Raw genomic sequence first — 26,178 nt, forward strand, 5'->3', positions numbered from 1 at the left:
GAGAGAATCCCAGAGGGCGGGGCGACCCCCAGCTGTTGCCCGCCCCGTGGGACTAGGGATAGCCGGAGACCTCGGAGAGGACTGGGGCTGGGGGGAGTTCCAGAGACCCAGCTTCGTAGCCTAGGGGGAAACGCTACAGGCTCACAGCAGCCTTAGGGAAAGCCTCTGCTCAGCACCAGTAGAAGGCAGCCAGCCGCCAGCCATAAGCCTGGAAGACCCCAGGGCAAAAGCAGCATAGCTAGGTGAACTAACCACAGACTGTAGAAGATGCCAATAGCTCTCCTGCGACCCACAGAGGACAAGTGAGATTTTGTGGGTGCTGACAGCAACGGAGCGACAAATATAAGTGATCCCACCCATGGCCGCTGGAAAAGCGCATAACACCGTTGCAGACCCCAAGGAGAGAGCACATCTAGGTGGGCTGCAACAGTAGGCATCAGCTGCCTGAAGCCCCCCTGTGACGGCCCCCATGGCAGAGGAGGGAATCCAAAGGGCCACTGTGGCTACGAGGAGGGGCCCAGGCCCAGTTAGCAACTGCGGACAGGGTTCCTGGTTGGTGCAGTATAAACAGCTGCTCCCCTACCGCAGCAGCTGAAACAAGTGAAAGGAGCAACTAAACTCTATCTCCATGCAGAGGCACAAATCAACAACATCAAGCAATATGAAAAAATACATTAAATCTCCAGAACAGAAAGAAAGTAACAAATACACAGAAAACAATCCCAAAGAAAATGAGATATATAACCTAAATGATGATGACTTCAAAACAGCCATCATTAAAATTCTCAATGAGTTAAGAGAGAACTCTGACCGACAACTCAACGAGTTCAGGAGCTATGTCACAAAAGAGTTTGATACGATAAAGAAGAACCAAACAGAAATATTGGAAATGAAGAACACAATAGAGGAGATTAAGAAAAATCTAGATGCTCTGAACAGCAGGGCCGATAATATGGAGGAAAGAATTAGCAATTTGGAAGATGGCAATATAGAATTGCTGCAGGCAGAGGAGGAGAGAAAAGCAAGACTAAAAAGAAATGAAGAAACTCTCCAAGAATTATCAGACACAATTAGGAGATGCAACGTAAGAATTATAGGTATACCAGAGGGAGAAGAGAAGGAGAAAGGGCAGAAAGCCTATTCAAAGAAATAATGGCTGAGAACTTCCCAAATCTGGTGAGGGAGATGGATCTTCAGGTGACAGAAGCCAATAGATCTCCAAACTTTATCAATGCAAGAAGACCAACTCCACGGCATATAGTAGTGAAGCTAGCAAAAGTCAACGATAAGGAGAAAATACTAAGGAGAGCCAGGCAAAAGAAACTAACCTACAAAGGAACCCCCATCAGGCTATCAGCAGATTTCTCAGCAGAAACTTTACAGGCTAGAAGAGAGTGGAATGATATATTCAAAAATCTGAAGGACAAAAATCTACAGCCGAGAATTCTCTACCCAGTGAAAATATCCTTCAAATACAATGGATAAATAAAAACTTTCCCAGATAAACAAAAATTAAGGGAGTTCATTGCCACAAAACCTCCTCTTCAGGAAATCCTCAGGAAAACCCTCATTCCTGAAAAATCCAAAAAAGGAAAGGGGCTACAAAACCAAGAGCAGAGGAGATAAGTAGAAGGACAACAGAGAGTAGCAGCTCTACATCAGAGCAGATTAAACCATGGGACGAGAAACAAAGGAAATTGAAGAAAACCGGAAAACAAGACACAAAATGGTAGTGGTAGGCCCCCACATCTCAATAATCACTCTAAATGTAAATGGATTGAACTCCCCAATCAAAAGACACAGAGTGGCAGGATGGATCAAAGAACAAGATCCAACAATATGCTGCCTCCAGGAAACACACCTCAGCCCCAAAGACAAACACAGACTCAGAGTGAAGGGATGGAGAACAATACTCCAAGCTAATAATGAACAAAAGAAAGCAGGTGTCGCTATACTAATATCAGACAAGGTAGATTTCAAAGCAAAACAGATAAAGAAAGATACAGAGGGACAGTATATAATGATAAAAGGGACTCTCCACCAAGAAGACATAACACTTATAAATATATATGCACCCAACACAGGAGCACCAAAATTTGTAAAGCAACTCTTAACAGAACTGAAAGAAGACATCAACAACAATACAATAATAGTAGGGGACCTCAACACACCATTAACACCAATGGACAGAACATCCAGACAGAAAATCAACAAGGAAATAATAGAATTAAATGAAAAATTAGACCAGATGGACTTAATAGATATATATAGAACACGTCATCCAAAAACAGCAGGATACACATTCTTCTCAAGTGCACATGGAACATTCTCAAGGATTGACCATATTTTGGGAACCAAAGCAAACATCAATAAATACAAGAGAGTTGAAATAATATCAAGCATCTTTTCTGATCATAATGCTATTAAACTAGAAATCAACTACAAGAAAAAAGCAGAGAAAGGTGCAAAAATGTGGAGACTAAACAACACGCTTCTCAACAAACAATGGATCATTGAAGAAATTAAAGAAGAAATCAAATATTATCTGGAGACTAATGAAAATGAGAACACGACATACCAAATCATTTGGGATGCAGCAAAAGCAGTCCTAAGAGGGAAATTCATCGCAATACAGGCTCACCTCACTAAACAAGAAAAGGCTCACATAAGCAACCTCAAACGACGCCTAACAGAACTAGAAAAAGGAGAACAAACAAAGCCCAGAGTCAGTAGAAGGAGGGAAATAATAAAAATAAGAGCAGAAATAAACGATATTGAAACAAAAAAGACAATAGAAAGGATCAATGAAACAAAGAGTTGGTTCTTCGAAAGAATTAACAAAATTGACAAACCCCTAGCCAGACTCACCAAGAAAAGAAGAGAGAAAGCGCAAATTAATAAAATCAGGAATGACAGAGGAGAAATCACAACAGATACCAATGAAATACAAGAGATCATAAGAGAATACTATGAAAAACTATATGCCAACAAATTGAACAACCTGGAAGAAATGGACAAATTCCTAGACTCCTACAATCTCCCCAAACTGAATCAGGAAGAAATGGAGAATCTGAATAGGCCAATCACAAGTAAGGAAATAGAAACGGTAATCAAAAACCTCCCCAAAAATAAGAGTCCAGGAGCAGACGGCTTCTCTGGAGAATTCTACCAAACATTCAAAGAAGACTTAATACCTATTCTCCTCCAACTGTTCCAGAAAATTGAGAAAGATGGAGAACTCCCTAACACATTCTATGAAGCCAACATCACTCTGATCCCCAAACCTGACAAGGACAACACAAAGAAGGAGAACTACAGGCCGATATCACTGATGAACATAGATGCAAAAATCCTCAACAAAATTTTGGCAAACCGATTACAGCAATACATCAAAAAGATTATACACCATGATCAAGTGGGATTTATACCAGGGACACAGGGATGGTTCAACATCCGCAAGTCAATCAACGTGATACACTACATCAACAAAATGAAAAACAAAAACCACATGATCATCTCAATAGATGCAGAGAAAGCATTCGACAAGATCCAACACCCATTTATGATAAAAACCCTCAGTAAAATGGGTATAGAAGGAAAGTACCTCAACATAATAAAGGCCATATATGATAGACCCACAGCCAACATCATACTCAATGGACAAAAACTGAAAGCCATCCCACCGAGGACAGGAACAAGACAAGGGTGCCCACTTTCACCACTCCTATTCAACATAGTACTGGAGGTGCTGGCCAGAGCAATTCGGCAGGAAAAAGAAATAAAAGGAATTCAAATAGGTAACGAAGAAGTAAAACTCTCGTTGTTTGCAGACGACATGATCTTATATATAGAAAACCCCAAAGAATCCACAGAAAAACTATTAGAAATAATCAACAACTACAGCAAAGTAGCAGGGTATAAAATTAAGGTGCATAAATCAGTAGCATTTCTATACACTAACAATGAACTAACAGAAAAAGAACTCAAGAACTCAATCCCATTCACAATCGCAACGAAAAGAATAAAATACCTTGGGATAAACTTAACCAAGGAAGTGAAGGATCTATACAATGAAAACTACAAGACTTTCTTGAAAGAAATTGACGATGACATAAAGAGATGGAAAGACATTCCTTGCACATGGATTGGAAGAATAAACATAGTTAAAATGTCCATACTACCTAAAGCAATATACAGATTCAATGCTATCCCAATCAGAATCCCAAGAACATTCTTCACAGAAATTGAACAAACAATCCTAAAATTCATATGGGGCAACAAAAGACCGCGAATTGCTAAAGCAATCCTGAGCAAGAAAAACAAAGCCGGCGGAATCACAATCCCCGATTTCAAAACATACTACAAAGCTACAGTGATCAAAACAGCATGGTACTGGTACAAAAACAGGTCCACAGATCAATGGAACAGAATTGAAAGCCCAGAGATAAAACCACACATCTATGGACAGCTAATCTTCGATAAAGGAGCAGAGGGCCTACAATGGAGAAAAGAAAGTCTCGTCAACAAATGGTGCTGGGAAAACTGGACAGCTACATGCAAAAGATTGAAAATTGACCATTCTTTTTCACCACACACCAAAATAAACTCAAAATGGATCAAAGACCTAAAGATTAGGCCTGAGACAATAAGTCTTTTGGAAGAGAATATAGGCAGTACACTCTTTGACATCAGTTTCAAAAGAATCTTTTCGGACACTGTAACTCCTCAGTTGAGAGAAACAATAGAAAGAATAAACAAATGGGACTTCATCAGACTAAAGAGCTTCTTCAAGGCAAGGGAAAACAGAATTGAAACAAAAAAACAGCTCACTAATTGGGAAAAAATATTTACAAGCCACTTATCCGACAAAGGGTTAATCTCCATAATATACAAAGAACTCACACTGCTTAACAACAAAAAAACAAACAACACGATCAAACAATGGGCAGAGGACATGAACAGACATTTCTCAAAAGAAGATATGAATATGGCCAATAGACACATGAAAAGATGTTCATCATCGCTAATCATCAGGGAAATGCAAATCAAAACTACACTAAGATATCACCTTACACCCGTTAGATTGGCAAAAACATCCAAAACCAAGAGTGACAAATGTTGGAGAGGTTGTGGAGAAAAAGGAACCCTCATACACTGTTGGTGGGAATGCAAACTGGTACAGCCACTATGGAAAACGGTATGGAGACTTCTCAAAAAGTTAAAAATAGAAATACCCTATGACCCAGCCATCCCATTACTGGGTATCTATCCTAAGAACCTGATATCAGAAATCTCAAGAGTCCGTTGCACCCCTATGTTCATCGCAGCATTATTTACAATAGCCAAGATGTGGAACCAGCCTACATGCCCAGAAACTGATGATTGGATAAAGAAGATGTGTTATATATACACAATGGAATACTACTCAGCCATAAAAAAAGACAAAATTGGCCCATTCACAACAACGTGGATGGACCTCGAGGGTATTATGTTAAGCGAAATAAGCCAGTCAGAGAAAGACGAAATCTATATGACTCCACTCATAGGTGGAAATTAGTATATTGATAAGGAGATCTGATCGGTGGTTACCAGGGAAAAGGGGGGGTGGGGGGAGGGCACAGAGGGGGAAGTGGTGTACCCACAACATGACTAACAAAAATGTACAACTGAAATCTCACAAGGTTGTAATCTATCATAACATTAATAAAAAAAATAAAATAAAATAAAAGAATGCTATTCCATGAGTAAAATAACAATACCCGCTGTTACAAGATATGACTGAAATATTGCAGGATAGAGGATGTGGATATGCAAACTAGAGGAAAGATAAGGCAACAAACTCAAGAACGATGTGTCCATGTGGTTGCTAAAATTTCTGCAAGGAATAACTCATAGTCTCACCTTTGCCAAATAAGTGTTTTTTGTTTGTTTGTTTGTCAAAGATAAAGCAGAAGCCTTGCTTTAAGGCAGCAAAATTCACACAGCAAAATTATGTGTTAAAAACTGAAAAGGCACAAAGTAATATAGTACTAAAAATAAATTTCACTAAAATTAAAGGAAAGTTTTCATGAAAGAATTATTGTAGAAAAGCAATCATTTATTATGACAAACATTGTAAAAGAGACTATACGAAAACAGTTTATTTGAAAAGTCAATGAATCATAAGTCGTAAGTCTAGAAGAAAACAAAATGTCCTTTCTTATTGACAGCTGACATACTCATTAACTTGCTAGATTTACTATAAACTTTATTATTAGGTATTCTCTGTAAAGGCTCCATGGAGTAAAAAGGAGTTGCCTGACAAAGAAGAGACGACTATTTGAACATTACATTATACTTTCCCTATGTTTCAGATAGGATATTTAACGTATTTTAGTTTTTACTCCTTACAAATTAACTTGCACTGAATTTAATGAAATTCAATATAAATTCCATTTTACTCTAGTTAAATCTCACTAAACAAATTATTTGGTTTTTCTCCTGCATAGTAGTATATGCACATCAAATACACTTTTTGTGTGTGTTTTACTTCACAAAGAACGTTTTCATTAATAATTTAGTAAACTTAAAAAAAAAGGCAAACTAGTAAATATATATAGAAGTGACAGACACACAATCTTTCTGCAAAATATAAAGAAAATAAAGGGAATACAATTTGATAGGTATATATTTTAAAATATTTAAATACTTTTGGGAACCAAATTAATAATTATATTCTACATATAAGAACAACAACCTCCATAAGAGAGACAAACATTATAAACAAGTACTGATTTCACTTCTTTTGCCTACCGAAAGCACACACATTTCATTTTTTATGTTACTTTGGTTAAAAGTATGCAATAAAATTTTCACATTATATTTATAATAGGCACTCTTCCTTGAACTAAAAATCAGGAAACATGGTCAAAGGATTTTTATGTCATTTTAAAGTATAAAGGGAAATCTGGTTTAGGTAATTAAACATTGAAATATTGATATTTCCAGGTAATTTTGTTGGTTTACATATGATAATAGTGTTAATCAGGACTTTACAATGAAACTTCTAATTATTAAGATGGCAGCTTAATTATTAAGGCAGTTACAAAATTCAGAATAATTACTGGAACAACTTCGGTTACCAAGTTAGCGTTTAAGAAAAAAAATCTTGACCTAAGTTCACTAAACAAATTAATGAGTCATAAATATCCACATTATAAGAGGATTCTTAATGATAGGATCATTGACATAAATGCTTTATGAGATTCTCTAAATTTTTTATATCTTATATTCCATCAAGCAGTCTGCCAAACAACCTGTATTTATCATAATTTAAAATAAAAGGACCACTTTTATGAGAAAAATATTTATATGCTTACAGAAATTCATTTAAATTATCACTTGAAATTGATTTTGTTTATAAAATTTATCAAAGTAGCATTAAAAATAAATTTTAATAATACAAAATTATATCACATTAATAGATTAATGTTTATTACTGAGGAAAGAAAGAAACCTCATTAAGTGCCTATTATGTCCAGACACTATGATACTTTATATATACTATCCTATTTTAATTCATATCACAATCAGATAAAGCTGGCATCATTAAAATCACTCCACAGATGGCAAAAGTGATTCTCAGAGTTGTTCACAATGGTTCAGAGTGAGGGCTTTGGAGTCAGGCTTTCAGGAATAGAATCCTGGTTCTGCCACTTAAGTCACTGTGACCTCAAGCAAGTTATTCCATTTTTCTCTCCCTCATCAGCAGAACAGGATTAGATAAGACAATACAATTACAAACAGTGACTGGCACATAGTAAGTACTCAGTAAACACTGTGTGCTACCACTACATGCCCACAGACATCCCCAACACCTAAGAGCAGAGAGTACGAACAGAACACTGGTTTGAGCCTTAATCTGTCTCACACAAGAACTCCTGCCCATTGCACCACAGTCTCTAAGGAGAACTACTTAGTGTGGTTTTCATTGTTTGATTATACAAAACGTTATTTTATCTTGTGCCAGAAAGTACATGTTTTTTTAAAGCAAATTCTTCCTAAGTCACTGAGAGAGGAAGATTTTTGTTTTGTTTTGTGTCACATATAAAATTTATTAACACATGTTCTTAAAAAAAAAAAAAAAGGAGAGTGGGCCAAATTTAAGGACATGTCATTTGCAGTCAATATATATGATCATCCAAATCAAAGTAAAACGAAATTTCTAATTTATTGAGTCATTCTTAGACACAAAATATGAAAGATATGATTACTTCAAGATTGGAGTTATACTTCTTAAGATAATTTATTAATCATTTATTCATTCTTTTAGTCATTAAATAATTTCTGTAATGTCTAGTGAAAGGCAATTTATTTAATTATTGCTTATCATCTAGTCCAATATAAAATAATAAAATAGTTTTAGTCCCCGAGGAATGAGAAAACATCCAAATAGCTTTCATCACTTGGCAGAATTACTCAAGGTGGCCACAGTACTTGAAAATCAATATGAATAGGATGAAATCACAACAGTAAGTAAATATTGGTCTAATTTACTTATTCAAAAACAGATCACATCAAAAATACTGTATGTGTTGTCACAATATTTATCTACTCCTTCTGTTGATTAAATTTTGTGCCATGATAAAAGCTAACCACACCTTAAAAGAAAAGGCAATAAAAAGTGTTACTCCTGGACATTTAAACGTTAAAGTGGTAGCTATAAAAAAATCCAAAACTCAGCTGAAGAAAAATCATCTTAAAGCTTCTAGGCTTTCTATGACTTGGTATTACCTTCAAAACTTGAGTTAACACATTCCTCAATTTTAAGCCACTGTATCTAGAAAATGAGGAAATAATTCAAAACTAGTTTTCATCGATACAACTGCAATTCAAAATGTAAGTTCTACTTGATTACTTAAGTCATTCTCTATTGTAAATAACATCATTGGTAGAAGGAAGTTCAAATATAAAGTAACATGGCACCTATTATAAAAACCAATTTCTCTAAGATTGATGATATATAATATTTTTTAATATACAACTGTAGTATTAAGAGAAAATCTTGTTGATCACCCAGCCCATTGTCATTATAATAACAAAAACTAGCACGTACTGAGTGCTTAATATGTCAAGCTCTACATTTTACGGCATTTAATCTAAATAACCCAGTGAGCTATTATTATTCCAATTTTGTAATAGTGGAAACTGAAGCACAAACTAAAACACCCAAGGTTGCACTAATAATAAATAGTAAACTCAGGATTTGAACCCAAGTCTAAGGCTATAATATGTAGCCTTCATGATAAAGCAAAGCCCCAAAATTCTCCTGCACAAATAAAGCCTATTTTTTAAAGGCTCCAGAAAATAAGATTATTCCTTCAATAAATAATTTCAATACTAAAGTGCCCTATATAGAACAAAACTCATCAAGGTTTATAACAATGGTATACTACTGCCAACAGACATAAGGTTTACAGAAACAGTAAAAAGTTTCATAAAAAGGGAATATTGAGTAGAGGAAAGTGCACAGAAACGAAAATGCTTCAGCTTGAAACACAGAAGGAAGAGACATAACCTATTTTAGTGTTTAGCTCAATTTCCCCAAAAAGTAATTAAGAATTAGATAATACAGATCTTCCTCGACTTATGATCGGTTATGTCCCAATAAACCCATCCTAACTTTAAAATATCATAAGTCAAAATGCATTTAATACACTTAACCTACCAAATATCATAGCTTAGCCTAGACTACTTTACATGTGCTTAAAACACTTATGTTTAGCTACAGTTGGGCAAAATCATCTTATACAAAGCCTCTTTTATAAGAAAGTGTTAAATATCTCATGTAATTTATTGAATACTGTACTGAAAGTGAAAAACAGAAAGATTGTATGGGTAAAAATGGTTCTAAGTGTATCAGTGTGGCTAACTGGGAACTGCCCAGCATCACGAGAGAGTATTGTACCGCATATCATTAGTCCAGCAAAAGACCAAAATTCAAAATTCAAAGTATAACTTCTACTGAACGTGTATCACTTTCGCATCATTGTAAAGGTGAAAAATCCTAAGTCAAAACATTGTAAGTCAGGAATCATCTGCACTGCAATTTTCGTCATGTATTTATTACACAAACAAATTTTCAAAAAAGTGCATATCAAATTTTCTCTGGAAGATTTAAAAATTTCATATAGATTCTCAATCATCTAGAACAATTTAATATTGATTAAAAATAAGACGATATATCCCATTTCAAGATCTCAATCATCCATAGGAATTTATGATATACCTGTAAAACAAAACATTCTATCAACCCTTGCCCTATAGCTAAGACTGTGTTCTTCAAATAGAAGGAGAAATCCATTTAACAATGTGCCTTTAACATTACAAAAACAAAAAGACTGTATCACTGATGCACACACTTGTCTATAAGGTCACCTTCAAAACTTTAAATAATGCAAGTCTGTATTACTGATATACACAATTGTCCACAAAAGAGCCAACCTCAGACATCAAGGGCTGTGAAACATTTAATGAAAAATATTAGATAAGAATCAAAATAGCACATAACTGAATCATAGGGCAGCCTGGAATTGGGTATGTATTATTATCATTAACGAGGAGAGCCATACCTTTCTTATTATGTTTGCTATTGGCTGTAAACTAAGAACATATCCACTACTGAAAAAGCTGAAGTTATTTATTACAGGGAAAAATTAGGATGAATGATATAAAAAAATTAAAAACAAACAAGTCAAAATGAAAATCAGAATGCTGACCCCTCAAACTGTCTTTTATTTACATGATGAAATAAATATAATTTAAATATCAAAATATAATATAAACAGTAAAATGAGTTTTGAAGACAGGCAATGAAAAATAACCACGTGCCTTGGATGAATGGACCAGATAATCTGTTACATGATTTTAACACTAAGATTTTATAAGGCTATTCATAATGATATAAATTAGCGTGATACTTTTAGTTGGAGCATTTCAAACTGTATAGTCTTTCTAAATTTTCTTTACAAAGCAACAAATTTCATTTCATGTTAAAATAATTATGGATTTAATATTAATTCATAAGGAATATTTAAATTACACATAGAGTTTTCTACTGGCTACTTTAACTTCTTTTCACAGCACTTATTAGGGTTTTAAACTATTGATCATAGTGTGTACTGGTTCACTAAGATGATAGCAAAATATTCTGAATTCAAATCCAGAACTGGGATTTAAAGTTTCAGTTTTCCACTAGGCTGATCTGCCTCCCAATGAAATTATTTAAGATCTCATAGCAAACTAGTATCACAGCAGGGCATGACCTCAGGATTCCTTTTCACTTCAAAACTCCAATCGTTTTTAGACTATTTTGATATAAAAGAAAGCATGACCCATACATGGGACCTGAACATACAGGTCACATTTATACTTTACATAAAGATGGCCCCAACACAGGGACATTATTATTAGTAATACTAAAAGAGAAGTTTGTTAATAACTAATTTAGATAATAATATGACAAAATCGTGTTACATTTCAATAGACTTTAAATTTTTCCCATTTTAGCTTCATTCACTAGTTTTTCTATCAATTCAAAATTGGATAACCCATGGAGAATTTCACGTATATGTATAAACACTGATGAAACATTCCTAGATTATCATTGGAGTAAAAATTAATGTTACCTAAATAACTTTCCTTTTAAATTCTCCAAGCATAGCAAAATACAGAGTCAAACAGCTGTTAAAATTCACATTTAACTTCTTAAATATATGATTCTAAGATATAACATTAAATCAGTTTGTTGCATGAGGTACTTTTTAATAAAAAGGAAGGAAGCTACAAAAATTTAACATGAAATCAATCTTATTAGGAGATATTTAATTTTCATGTAAACATGGATATGCCACTTTTTAGATTTGGGTTCTCAAACATAAGATATATATATATATATATATATAAAAGCTAGTATTAATTAATATTGTGCTACTTTTATGATAATAGCATTATAAAATAACACCAGTACTTAAGATATAAATTATGTAACTGTTATTAAATACTATTCTTCCAAATAAACTTTACCCTAGTAATTTTCTTTAACCTGACAGGACAATCCAAACCATGAGTATTTGCAAAGGATAAGGTCAGGACTAACATTCTTTCTCAACTGCATATTATAATCACTATGCTATATCTGCTAAGAATTTTTTATTTATTATCAAGGAAGTCACTCCTTTATGGTAATGAAAATCTAAGAGTCAGGTTTTCTTATACTGTATAAATATATATCTGCCTTAGTCCTAAAGAAAATCTCATTAGCACTTCAAGGATAAAAACCAAATATCATAATACATTTACACAGCACTCAGTATACCATGCATAATCTAAGTGTGAAAAACCATCAGAAATTTCACATTCAAAGAGAACTTACCAGACAGTTGTTTCCACTTGACTGTCATTGAGCTGCCGATTGTCCAGTTGGGCAAAAAGTGGGAAAAGCACTTGAATCCCTCCAATTGAATGAATTGCACTATGAATTGAATGTGTTACTATAGCTTTCACATCCTATGTTCAAAAATAAAAATGTTTATTAAATTTCTACAGCATAATGTTATCACTATTCCCTTGTTCCAAATAACTTTGTAAGAGAATTAAATGAGAGAGACATTTTAAAAGCCCTCAATTATAAAATTTCTGATACACATATAAAATAAAAATTAAAATATCTTGGCTAATCACTTTTAAATCTGAAATTCTTAAGTTGAGAGATTTTTACACTAAAAGTAAGAAGCTATAAGTCAAAAGATATTCTAAAATAAGAAATACTATTAACAAATTTTAACAGAGGTAATTTTTATGTTACAGAACAATACTAATATGTTCTTAAAGCAAAGTACGTTTTTATTTCTGCCTGTTCAGCCAATCAATTTGTTTTATTTCAAACAATATAGAACATGCATGTTAACAGAAATGACAGATTTCCTACTAAGGAGAGAAGTCCAAGGTAAAGTATATTGCCAAAATAAAGGAAAGCAACAAAAATATCATTCAAAAATCTAGAAAAGCAAACAGCAATTGTAGATTTACAGATGAGCAATGTTTAATATGTAAAATACAGACATTTGTTAATGCTGATGAAAACTAACCTACTATTCACTCACCTGGAGCATTAGAGCGTGTGGGGAATGCACAAAAATCGATGCATTTTCCTTTGGTGATGATTCCAGGCATAGCTGAGCATCAGTGGCCTTAGCGTTATACGTAAATGCAATACTACTTGCAAGTTTCCCATCATACAGAACTTGTTTATGATGTTCTGCCAAATGAATATCACTCTCGGATTTAAACTTAAAGGTGCTCTGAAAAAATAAAACTAAATTAAACACTCTTTTTAAATGTAACATACTAAAACTCTAAATTTTTAAAGCAAAGAAACATTTAAGATAATAAACAATTTATTGTGACCTTTCCATGTGTCAGGCTCTTATAGCATTATATTATTTTGTCATTATCACTTCAGGGCTATCACTTCAGTTCAGCTAAATTTTATTAAGATAAACGTAGTCATATCTTAACATTCACATTTTTATTGTTTTTGATAATTTACAAAATAATTTTATTAGAAAAAATATAAAGCCAAATGATATTAAGTGTAAATAGGATTTTGCTTTAATACTTTATAACATAAATTTAATTTTTCTTGTTGACATTTTCAAAAGTATTTATATAAGTAAATATTGCCTGGCACATGAATTACTTATATAGAAAAACGACTATCATTTGAGACTATAAAAAATGTTTATATGCAAAAATATTTATGTCTTTACTATAAAAAGGATATCAACATATTGAATGTCAATGCTACTGGACAAAAGTATCACAATAGCCATGCTAAACACAGAAGAGAAGTTCATTAAAACATGCTACCAGTTTATATGAAGGAAAAGAAATAAAGATGTACCAGCTGTAATAAGAAAGGTATTGAAAGAAATGCTTAAAATTTCTCTGTAGATCTGAACTTGACAATGAAAAATAATATTTAACCTTTCCAACAATCATATGACATCAGTACTATTATTATTTTTAATTTGCAACTCTGAAAACCAAATTTGAGAGAAATTAAGATCTAGAAGGGATGGTGCTATGACAAAATGCCAAGTCTTCTGACTCATAGTAAATATTAACAGATTAATAGTGAAGTGATCTGGATTATAATCCAGACTCTGCCATTACTTATCTCTTATTTAGGGTCAAACAAATCAATTAACTAACACGTCTCCAATTTCCTCACTGTAATGTTATAGTAAGATTAAATGAAATGTTCCACACTCAAGTTCTTACAGGAAGCAAATACACAAGCATATAAGTGAAGAGGGCCAAGTAAGGACTTCAAACTAGAGAGAACACGTCCTGTCTATAAGTGATCCCTAGTGCTCAGCTCAAGTAATCATTATACCATGTTGAAAAATTCCATATTTTTCAAAAGAAACATGAAATCTGGATTTTCATTTAAAATCACTAATTTTTAACTTAATCCAAATATTTTAAACCATCGTGCAGATCAAACATTTCAGGCCAAATTTAGTCAGTTTTCTACTTCTGGGCTAGTATCTAAAGAGCCTTTCTAACTTGAATCTGAATGCAAACTGTTACTATTAGGCATATGCCAAGATAAGAGCTGCATGGATAATCAAAAATTTGTGTACATTTGGTTATGGATGGAACTTTTTACTTTTAAATGTAAGTATGCTTATATATTTCAATATTAGAAATAAGCTAACAAAATCACACTATTTGGGATCAGAACTTTTGTTCTCTTCTTAATTAAATGGAATGCAGATCATTATCTCCCACCTCAAAGTTTCAAAATTTAATCTTTTTTTATAACTCACAGACTCACTTCCCAAGCTAGAGGTAACAGTTAGATTTAAAATACGTCCTGGTTTAAAGAAAGATTCTACTTCTGTCCTTAACGTACTAAAGAATAGGTGACAATTACAATAGAAAATTGAAACAAAGAATTAAAAAAAAATTTGAATAAAATTATGTTAACTATATTAGATAGTAATAATGGCAATGTAAAACACACCTAACTACCTTCTTCACTGGTTGCCTTGGTATTGTAAATAAACACTTTAATATGTATTTCAGTAAGATCAGAAATACTCCAAATGTTTAATATTTGTATTTCTAACCCATTTTAAAGTAAAATTGCACAAATATGCTAGATTTTGACTTATCTTGAAGAGTACTCATCAAAAGCAGAATTAAGTATTTTGGAAGAGTAAAACATAGGAGTTAATTTGTAGAAATAAAATTATTTAACTGAGAGAATTTGGAGAAGAGTATAAAGGACAATGTAGACACCAGAGAAGCAGACCAAATAAGAAAGAGGAAAGACTATAGGAGATGGATGAGCCAAGGGCAGAGTTGGAGGTTAATCAAACAGAGCCGTGCTGCCTCCTTATGCTGATGATATTATACAAAGAAAGGCAATGTGTAAATGATGGGAATAGCAATTGGAGGACATGCAACATGTGCTCTATCTAGTCGTTACATTTTAAGGATTTTCTGGATTTGACACTAAAAGCAAAAGCAACAAAAGCAAAAATAAACAAGTGGGACTACATCCATCTAAAACGCTTCTGCAGAGCAAAGAAAACCATCAGCAAAATAAAAAGGCAACCTACTGAATAGGAGAAAATATTTGCGGATCATATATTTAATAAGGGATTAATACCAAAATATATTTAAAAAGTCATAAAACTCAATAGCAAAAAACCAAATAACCTGATTAAAATATGGGCAGAGGATCTAAATAGACATTTTTCTGAAGAAGACATACAGATGGCCAGTAGGTACATGGAAAGGTGCTCAACATCACCAGTCATCCGGGAAACGCAAACCAAAACCGCAATGAAATATCACCTCACACCTGTTAGAACAGCTATTATCAAAAAGAAAAGAGACAACAAGTATTGGAGAGAAGGTGGAGGGAACCCTTGTGCACCCTTGGTGGGAAAGTAAATTCGTACAGCCACGATGGAAAAAGAGCATGGAGATTCCTAAAAAGATTTATAACAAAACTACCATATGATCCAGTAATTTGACTTCTGGATATTTATCCAAAGAAAAAGAAAACACTAACTCAAAAATATATATGCACCCCCTTATTCACTGCAGCATTATGTGTAATAGCCAAAATATGGAACCAACCTAAGTGTCCATCAACGGATGAATGGATAAAGAAAACGTGGTGGAGATATATATACATACACAGACACATACACACACACAGTGGTATGTTCTTTAGTCATAAAAAAAGAAAGAAATCTTGTCCTTTGTAACAACATGGATCTTGGGGACATTATGCTAAGTGAAATAAGTCAGACAGAGAAAGATAAACAGCGTTATGATCTCAGTTATATGTAAAACCTAAAAAAAAAAGACCTGAACTCATACATACAGAGAACAGATGGATGGTTGCCAGCAGTGGGGCATGGGGGAAAGCAAAATGGGTAAAGGAGCTCAAAAGGCACAAACTTCCAGTTATAAATAAATCACGGGCATTTGTAATATACAGCGTGGTGACTATAGTTAATAATACTGTATTGTATATTTGAAAGCTGCTAGAAGAGTAGATATTACAAGTTCTCATCACAGGAAAACAATTTTCTAACTATAGATGGTGTTGGATGTTAACCAGACTTACTGTGGTGATCATTCACAATATATACAAATATTGAATATTTATGTTGTATACCTTAAACTAATACAATGTTATGTGTCAATTATATCTCAATAAAATTGGGGGGAAAAGCTTTAAAATTTTTTTTAAAAATATTGTACTGTCAGTTCTGTACAGGACAATACAAATGACCCACAACTTAACAATGGTTCAACTTAGGAGTTTTCAACTTTATGATGGTGTAAAAGCTATACACATTCAGTAGAAATCGTAGTTCGAATTCTGAACTTTGATCTTTTCCTGAGCTAGAAATATGTAGTATGATACTCTCTTGTGACACTGGACAGCAGCAGCGAGCCACAGCTCCCAGTCAGCCATGAGATCATGAGAGTAAAAACCAGATACACTTATAACCATTTTATATCCATATAACCATCCTGTTTTTCACTTTCAGTACAGTATTCAAACATGAGATATTCAACACTTTACTATAAAACAGGCTTTGTGTTAGACGATTTTTCCCAACTGTAGTTTAATGTAAGTGTTCTGAGCATGTTTAAGGTAGGCCAGGCTAAGCCATGGTGCTTGGCAGGTTAGGTGAATTAAATGCATTTTTGACTTACAATATTTTCAACTTACAATGGGTTTAGCAGGAAGTGACCCCACCACAAGTCAAGGAAGATCTGTAGTTAAAAGCATTAGTTTTGAGCCAGATCTGATGGCCTAGTGGTTAAAGTTTGGCACTCTCTGTTTTGGTGGCCCAGGTTCACTTCCTGGGCATGGAACCACATCACTTTGTCAGTAGCCATCGTGTGGTAGTGGCTCACATACAAGAAACAGGACATGCAACTAGAATATACAACTACGTACTGGGGTTTTGGGAAGGAAAAAAAAAGAGGAAGACTGGCAATAGACGTTAGCTCAAGGCAAATCTTTCTCAGGAAAAAATAAATAAATAAATAAAAGCATTAGCTTTAAAACCAGTTAGACTCGAGTTTGCATCTCAACTGTACAACCTACTAGATGTGTATCCATCCACAAGTTATTTACTTCTCATCTGTTACACACCTAACACATAAAATAGAACACTTTGAACAATACCTGGTTCTTTAAAGCAACTCACAACAGTAGCTGCTATTATTACTACCTCCTTTTCTACATAATATTATACAAACATTTTTCCGTGTTAAAATTTTTTTCATAAATGTTACTCATAACATTGACCATAAATTTTACAGAATGGCATATTGCACTTATGATAGTAGACATCCAGACATCTGTGACATAGTGGCTAATGAGGCAAAGCCTCACTGAGTAGTACCCTAATCACCCAAACTGAAATTACTTAATTTCAGTAAATATGAGAAAATGGGCCAGAACACTGCTAAACTCAACAAAACTAAGTTTATCTAATTGCTACAAGAGCAGAGGCACTTTATTTTCTAATACTAATCTCTAAAAACTTCACCAATGTCAGGAATACAGCCATTTCCCATTGAATTTATGTAAGAATAACATTTATATGACAATATCTATTGCTCTTCTCAGACTCACTATGTGACAAGTGTTGCTAATATTAACATGGCAATGACACTGCAATAGTCAATAAATCATATTTCCTGCTCTATAATTAAGAGAATGTTGCCACCTGTACATGGTACAAATTTCCCTTCAAAATGAATAAACAATCCATCTGAATTCATTAAAAAAATATACATTTCCAAACTTCTCTAGGAAAATACATAAATAGGATCAATCTATTCTCCTGCTACAAATTTTTGAGAATTCTACATGAATGGAAATCCAAATTCACTATTTTGATATTCAAGGTCTTCGATAACTTGGTTTCAACCCATTAGAATCATCCTCACATTCCACCATAAATCACTCTGCCTACTTTGTATTCTACCATGAAGCCATGGCTGACTGTGGATCAATCCATAAGCACATCCTGTACTCCCTTGCCCTCTGTCTAACATTCTTATCATCACGTCCTGCTCACCTTCTGAAATTTATTTATTTTTCAAGAACCCTAAAAAACTTCCTTTTTTACAAGGAGTTCCTAAATCCTCTGTATCTGGAATTAATCATCCTTCCATAAAACTTTAATAGTACTTACATTATACTCCATAAATGGTACACATATCAACTTTTAATTATAAACATTTAACGACATAATTATTCTTATAAAGAGAGTATAAGTTTAATCATTTTTAATGTCCAAAGTTTAGAACAGCCCCTTTAATATAATAAATATTGATATATTGTTGAATTTTATTCAATGGCATGCCCTACAATCATTACTACCACCCCTTAACAAGCAAGAGTGTAGAAGAAAGAAAAGATTATGGTCACAGGCATGCCAACAAATGGCAAACGGATTAGAATAGAAAATTTCAATGCATGAAGTGAAGTGAGTACTTCAACATAGTGGAAAATTATTAAATCACTCAAATCTTTAAAAGGTGCCATAATGCCATATATCAAATTAGTAGAACTGCCAAGTACCAGCACTATAAACACTGCAATATTTAAAATACTAAACAAGAGAAACACATCACTGATGAAAACCAATATCAAAGAGACAATGATAAAAGATACACTCTACGGAATGATTTGATTGGAAATATGTGTGAATAATTATAATCTAGTAGAGGAAAACCCTGAAAGTTCTATACCACGACTGACATTCATTTGTACAATAATTACTGAGCATCTGAGGATATGGGTATAACCCACTGTCACTTGGCCAACAAAGTCTCAAAGTCTCAAAGAACTGTGTGACCTCTGGGACCTCGCTATTGCTACTGGTAACAACTGCTTTCTGCCAAGGCTCATGGTGTCTCAGACTGTAAATGTGCAGCTCTGCCCTTGGCAAAAGACCCACAATGAACCCTCACAAAGACTTCTGCCCGTATCCCAACAACTTGCTCCTTTTCAGCACCCCCTCCCACAAGTTCCACCTGTTTCAGCAGCTCTGAATCCTGACCTCAACATCCTCAGCTCAGCAGGATCACCCTGCTATGCCTCGCCTCCACCTTCTTGTGCCTCACTAAAAATACTGACCCCAGCCAGAGAGTTGGGGTGACTATTGAACTCATCTTCAATGTTCTCCTACTCTCAAGGATCTGAGGCTGTGCTATGTATATTGAAATGTGTCTAAAAATGGATAGTTTTGTATATTTTGCTGATTTTTAGTTATTTACAGTGGCAGGGCACATCCAGTACTAGTTACTCTATTATGGACAAAATCAGAGGACAGGTTGAAAGCTTTTAAAATTCATTAGTTAAGCAAGAAAGTTTGTAATTGGATAGCACATTTTAAAAGATTTTCTGCAAATTCTAATTTTCATCCCCATAGGAAAAACAAAGCAGTTAAAGAGTACCAATGGATCAAAACAAAAATAAAAAATCACAGTATTTTCAGTTCAATGAACCTATGAGATGTAATCAAGGGAAGCAGATTGTTCCCCACCAAAAGAAACAAAGATCACTTAATCTTTAAGGATTTCAAATTAATCTTAGAAGCTTCATGAGCCTGACTGAGCTAGTTTTAACGCTATCTTCTCTATGAAGCATTTCTCAGTTTCCCAATGAGAGCCCTTCTCCAGGATCCCATAAGACTTAGTGTTCACAGATTATATCCTGATCATAACATTCAATAAACTTGACTTTTTTGCTTTTTCTATGTCTTTCTCCCTTATTTGGTTGTCAGCTCTTTAAAGGTAATTTACAGTTTTGCATCTTTCATAATGCCTATAATAGCACTCTGTGCACAGAAATGCTTTAATACATGTTCTCTGAATTGTAAAGTTGTATGAGGAAATTCATCCTAATGGAAGCATTTTAGTTATTTCTCTAGTCATTTTAAAACTACATTTAAATGACTTTTCCATATTCAGGGAAAATTCATAAATTTAGAATAAAATTATCCATTCCTAACTCTTAAGATTAAAAATATACCACCCTATTTCATCTTCTGTGATTTTGGTCTTCCTTCAGGACTCAATTCAATCATAAATCTCATTTTCTACTGTTGCCAAAACCCACTGTTTTTCAGTTTTAGTTTATTTAAATATTTTTCTTTGGCTTTTTTTAAAGGGGCTGGGCCCCTTCCTTTATTTATTGCATGTATAAGAGTTGGCTGTTTTGAGAAACACAGCAACCATTAAGTATAAATACAAAATCACTAATGTTCTTTGTCCTAGACTGAACTTCCAAGCAATAAAATTTTTTGAGCTGAAAGTCTTATACTAATATTTACAGGTATCATTTACTTTTTTTTATCTTCAATGAATTTAAGTAAAAAGTCCTGCAAAACACAAAAGATAGGACTCTCTTTGACTGATGGTTACTAGCCTTTAAAAACAATTAGTCTAAAAAAGTTCATTGATTCTTCCTACCCTTTATTTTCTGGACGGAGGGTATTATAACTATGATGCTTAAGAACTCGGAAAACTTGCTTTCTGAAAATATTGACTGAATAAAATACTGAAAACTGTACTGTAAAACACTGTAATTAGCCTCTCCATGTCTGCATTTTAACACTGCTGAAATATATGTGCATTCCGTTGTCTGGAACAAAACCTTTACTTTCATTTTGTTCTTATTGCTTACAGTGTAATCAACAACTTCTAATATTTTCTCTTGAAAGTTATAAAATCTTTTTAGGGAAATGTAATGCAAGATGTCTAATAAAATCTATTCTTATTTGGAAAAATATTGGTCTTGATTTTTTCAGTCCATGATACAAAGTCCATAATTCCCTCCTTTGTTTTATGGGAGTCAAAGAAATTCACATCATAATTGATTAAATCTAACAATTTCAGATTTAAAAAAATTTTTTGATGCAACTTAAGTGACTGTCAACATATAATCTGTTATACAAATATCATTTTCTTATCTTTACCCAATTGTGGTATTTATATTACTTTTGAGTCTTAAAAATTATATATTAAGGTATAATAAGCATATTTGTACATAAAAATTAATATTTATTTATTGAATTATTCCTTTGAGAAGGACTTCCAGAAGGAGAATTATTATATAAACTGGTATGAGTAAGATGGGGATAAGAATGACTGTCAATAGGTATGTGGGATGTTTCTGGGGTGATAGAAATGTTATAAAATTGGACTGTGGTGATCTTTGTACAACTCTGTAAGTTTATCTAGAATAATTTTTTTGTACACTTAAAATGAGTGAATTGGATGATACATAAATTATACCTCAATAAAGCTGCCATAAAATTTTTAAAGAAAAAGAGGGTATGGACATATTTTGCACTAATTACATTCAAAGGAGTAGTATACAGCACAGACTTCTTAATATAGAATGTTTCAGTACAGCATCTCAACATGGAATATTACATGTAATGTGTACAATACACATTCTTCTCAAGAACACATAAACAACTAGTAAAGAAAATACATATTTGGGTTCATAAGACAAGCTTCACCAAATTTCCAAAAATTAGAATCATAAAAATAAAATGGATATATTCCTCAAAAAATAAAATTTAAAAAAAAATTCAAAAGTAGGGGCCGGCCCCATGGCCGAGAGGTTAAGTTCACGCGCTCCACTGCAGTGGCCCAGGGTTTTGCTGGTTCCTGGGTGCGTACATGGCACCACTCGTCAGGCCATGTTGAGGCAGCATCCCACATGCCAAAACTAGAAGGACCTGCAACTATGATATACAACTGTGTACCGGGGGGATTTGGGGAGATAAAGCAGGAAAAAAAAAAAAAAAGATTGGCAACAGTAGTTAGCTCAGGTGCCAATCTTTAAAAAAAAAAAAAATTCAAAAATAAATATAAAATGTGAAAACTCTGAAATATATTCAAAAATTTATATTTATAACTTAAAATTTTCATACAAAGAACTCTAGACTACAGCTCCAATGGTGAGTTCTTGCAAATATTGAGGAAAAAAGGAACAATTTTTAAAAAAGAACACTAAAGTATCCCATCCAGTCAAAAAACAAATAATAAGCCCTAGAGGGAAGGAGAGGTAGTAGTATCAAGAAATGAGACAACATATTACCTAAACTGTCCACTTTCCAACCAAAAATTGAGAGACATGCAAAGAAAAGGGAAAGAAAACCCATAAAAGGGGGGAAAAGCAGGCAATAGAAACTGCCAGTGAGAGCAAACAGATGACAGATCTAAAAGAGAAAGACTTCAGAGTGGCCATTAAAAATATGTTCAAAAACTAAAGGAAACCACAATTAGAGAAATAAGTGCAGGTAGGATGACAATGTCACATTAAATAGAGAACACTGATAAAGAGATAGATACTATAAAACCAATCCAAATGGAAATTCTGCAGTTGAAAAGTATTAACTCAATGGAAAAATTCTGTAGAGGGGCTCAACAGTAGATTTGAACATGCAGAAGAAAGAATTAGCAAACATGAAGATAAACCAATAGAGTATGCAATCCAAAAGCCAGAGAGAAAAAAAGAGTGAAGAAAATAATCAGAGCCTCAGAGAAACGTAGCAGACAATTAAGTGTACCAACATACACAGAATGGAAATACCAGAAGTAGAGAAGAAAGAGAAGAGAGAAAATATTCAAAAACTTAATGGCCAATACTTTCCACTTTATTGAAAAATATTACACATTCAAGAAGCCCACAAACTCCAAGAAAGACAAAAGCAAAGAAATCCCCAAACAGAAAAAAATCATAGTAAAAATGTTGGAAGCCAAAGACAAGGAGATAATCCTAAAAGCAGCATGAGAAAAATGATTCTTCACTTAAAAGGGAACACCAATAAGATCAAGTACCAACTTCTCATCTGAGAAAACGGAGGCCAGAATCCAGGGAAATAAAATATTCAAAATGCTCAAAGAAAAAACTTTCAACCAAAAATTTATACCCAGCAAAGCTATCTTTCAAATCTGAAAGCAAAATAAAATACACTCCTAAATAAGTAAAAACTGAGATAATTTGTTGCTAGCTGATCCACTTTAACAAGAAATAACAAAGGAAGTCCTTCAAGCTAAAAGTAAATGACCCAGGGATTGGCTCACGACAATGTTTGCTCCTTTCTGAATGGGAGAGTTAAGTAACTGTTTATATTCAGCCCTTTTTCCTTTTTGCTGCCAGAAAGCTCCCATCAATTCTAAAATTTCACTATAGCAATCATATTGGATTTATAATTTGCACATCTGCATTTTGTTGATTTTCTACCTTTATTTATATTTCATTGGTTTGATTGCCACTCTACTTAATATTATTCTGTTAGTGCTTGAAGAAAGTCACATCAAATATTTTAATGAATAAGGTAAAGAAGTAGGAAAGGAAAGCAGATGCCACAGTAATCCAAAAATCTGAATTAAAGTTTTGCTATGCAAAGCCAACACATGGCAGAACTAGGATGCAAACCCAATGAAATAACCCATGAAAGAAAAAGTATCAGCACAAGCACAAATTCATTTCTAGGGATAACGATATGGACAAAAGATGGTAGCAAGTATTGTCACCTTGACGTAAAAATGACAGTGTTATTCTCATTCAATATTATTATGATTAAGATCACTAAAAACAAAAATATCTTCTAATAAGGTAAATTCAAATTGTCACTTATATGTCCATATAGAACATAAAAATAAAAACAGAAATAGTAATGAGAAAGTACAAAAGCAAAAGAAGAAATATTTTTAATGTTTAGTACTCATTTTCTATAACATAATCTTCACGTTGATTAAACACTAAGTTTAAAAAAAACAGCTCTTCCATGCAAGACATGTACTCCTTCAGAATTGTAAATACTTTGACTTACACTGTATCATTCTCTCTCAACTCCCAACCATTTGGGACGTCACAATTCACAATGCAATTTAAATAAAATTCATATATTTCCCTAGCTGGGTATATTGCACATTAAAAACAAATTCTTATGTAAATACATATTGCCTAAATATGCCTTTGTTTTGAAAGTTAAAAAACAGGAAGAATATTATAAATCATATTAAATAATTGGTTTTGCAAAATTAGGATACTTACTATTGTACCCACTTCCATATCTATTGCAAAGGACAAGCAAAAGTAAAAGCTAAAATGGAATAATTTCAGTCACACGTAATATTTCATACTATTTTCCTTCTAAATCTTTATTCTTTCCAAGTTATCTCTAATTTGAACAGGAACAGTCATTTCATTTGTTCATTGTATAATTTGTATATTTCAAAATCTGAGATTTCAAATGCCACATTGAGCAATACAGTTTTATAAAATTTATTATTTCAGAATTATATCAACAAAAGCCATGGTTTCAACATTAGGAAACATTCTAAAGAATTTTAAAAGTTCATGAGGGAAAAGTTAAAAAAAGAAAAAGCACCTTTGTAACAAAATGAAACATATAACAACTGAGTTCTAAAATATAGAGATGACTTATAAACCACATTGAAGAAACACTATCACTATATATTATACGGTATCACATTTCACATAGAATTTATCACATACAATTGTATCACATTTCACAGAGAATACATATAAAACCTTCCATAGAATTTATAGTAAGATAGCTATTACTACCTTATATCCAGGTCCTAACTGATGAATTGCAAATATCTGTGCAGGGTTGAGTGCTTCACTGAATACATACACAGCACCAAGTTGACCACAGAAAACCCTATTTGCATCAGCAGTTTCTGAAGATCCGAGAAAGCACTTGTCATAGCTCTATTTTTAAAAAGTCATAAAAAAATCCAATGTATTATTTTGTAAGGACAAAATATATGCAGATACCTGCCTTCATTGTCATGAATACCTTAATACATAACGGTAATAACAGAAGAAAGCATCAATTAAGACTTCATGAAGTATTTAAATAATAAAAGCCAGCTAAAGGTTTTTAGGAAAAATAAATCAGTTAAATGTATATGCAAGGGCAAGCAAAACAAACAAGAACCATCTACTCAATAATCATGTGACCACTTTCCAAATTTTATAGTTAAAGGCAGGAGGGCTTATAATTATTTATTTACAAAAGTAAAACTAATTTTAAAACTCTAATGATTTATAATTTTCCATACATAGAGAGATTCATCTGAATCAGAGAATTTTCCAAATTTTAACCATAAACACACAGGGTCTAATTTTTTAAATTCTACCTAATTTCTCCAACATGGATACATCCCTTTATTTCTCCACGCTAAGTCAAGGACTCAAAGAAAATCACTTCCCTTTCTTATATGAGTAGGCATTATGCAGAATCAAACAAACAGTGATGACCAAGGTCAGCTACCTAAAAGAGATGGTAACAGTACTCTCCCTCTGGAGAGTTCAGCACCAAAGAGGCCACAGTTAACTCTACTTTTTTTTTTTTTGAGGAAGATTAGCCCTGAGCTAACTACTGCCAATCCTCCTCTTTTTGCTGAGGAAGACTGGCCCTGAGCTAACATCCATGCCCATCTTCCTCTGCTTTATATGTGGGACGCCTACCACACAGCATGGTTTTTGCCAAGCAGGGCCATGTCCTCACCCAGGATCCGAACCGA

General features: G+C 33.5%; 1 protein-coding gene across 10 annotated transcripts in view; it reads right to left on the reverse strand.

Moving 5' to 3' along the window:
* Positions 1 to 26,178, reverse strand: part of NBEA (neurobeachin) — a 679,748-nt gene that overhangs the window by 569,276 nt on the left and 84,294 nt on the right. For 9 of the 10 annotated variants that reach the window (XM_046664612.1, XM_046664614.1, XM_046664615.1 and 6 more), the window contains 3 exons: positions 25,214 to 25,360; positions 13,143 to 13,340; positions 12,413 to 12,546 (listed from right to left, as the gene is read on the reverse strand). In XM_046664612.1, the coding sequence (XP_046520568.1) occupies positions 12,413 to 12,546; positions 13,143 to 13,340; positions 25,214 to 25,360 (479 nt within the window). Of the gene's footprint in view, positions 1 to 12,412; positions 12,547 to 13,142; positions 13,341 to 25,213; positions 25,361 to 26,178 lie in introns of those variants that run through there. The other variant, XM_046664613.1, reaches the window with a different exon arrangement.

Source organism: Equus quagga, chromosome 6, assembly GCF_021613505.1.
Source record: "Equus quagga isolate Etosha38 chromosome 6, UCLA_HA_Equagga_1.0, whole genome shotgun sequence".
Taxonomy (NCBI): Eukaryota; Metazoa; Chordata; class Mammalia; order Perissodactyla; family Equidae; genus Equus; species Equus quagga.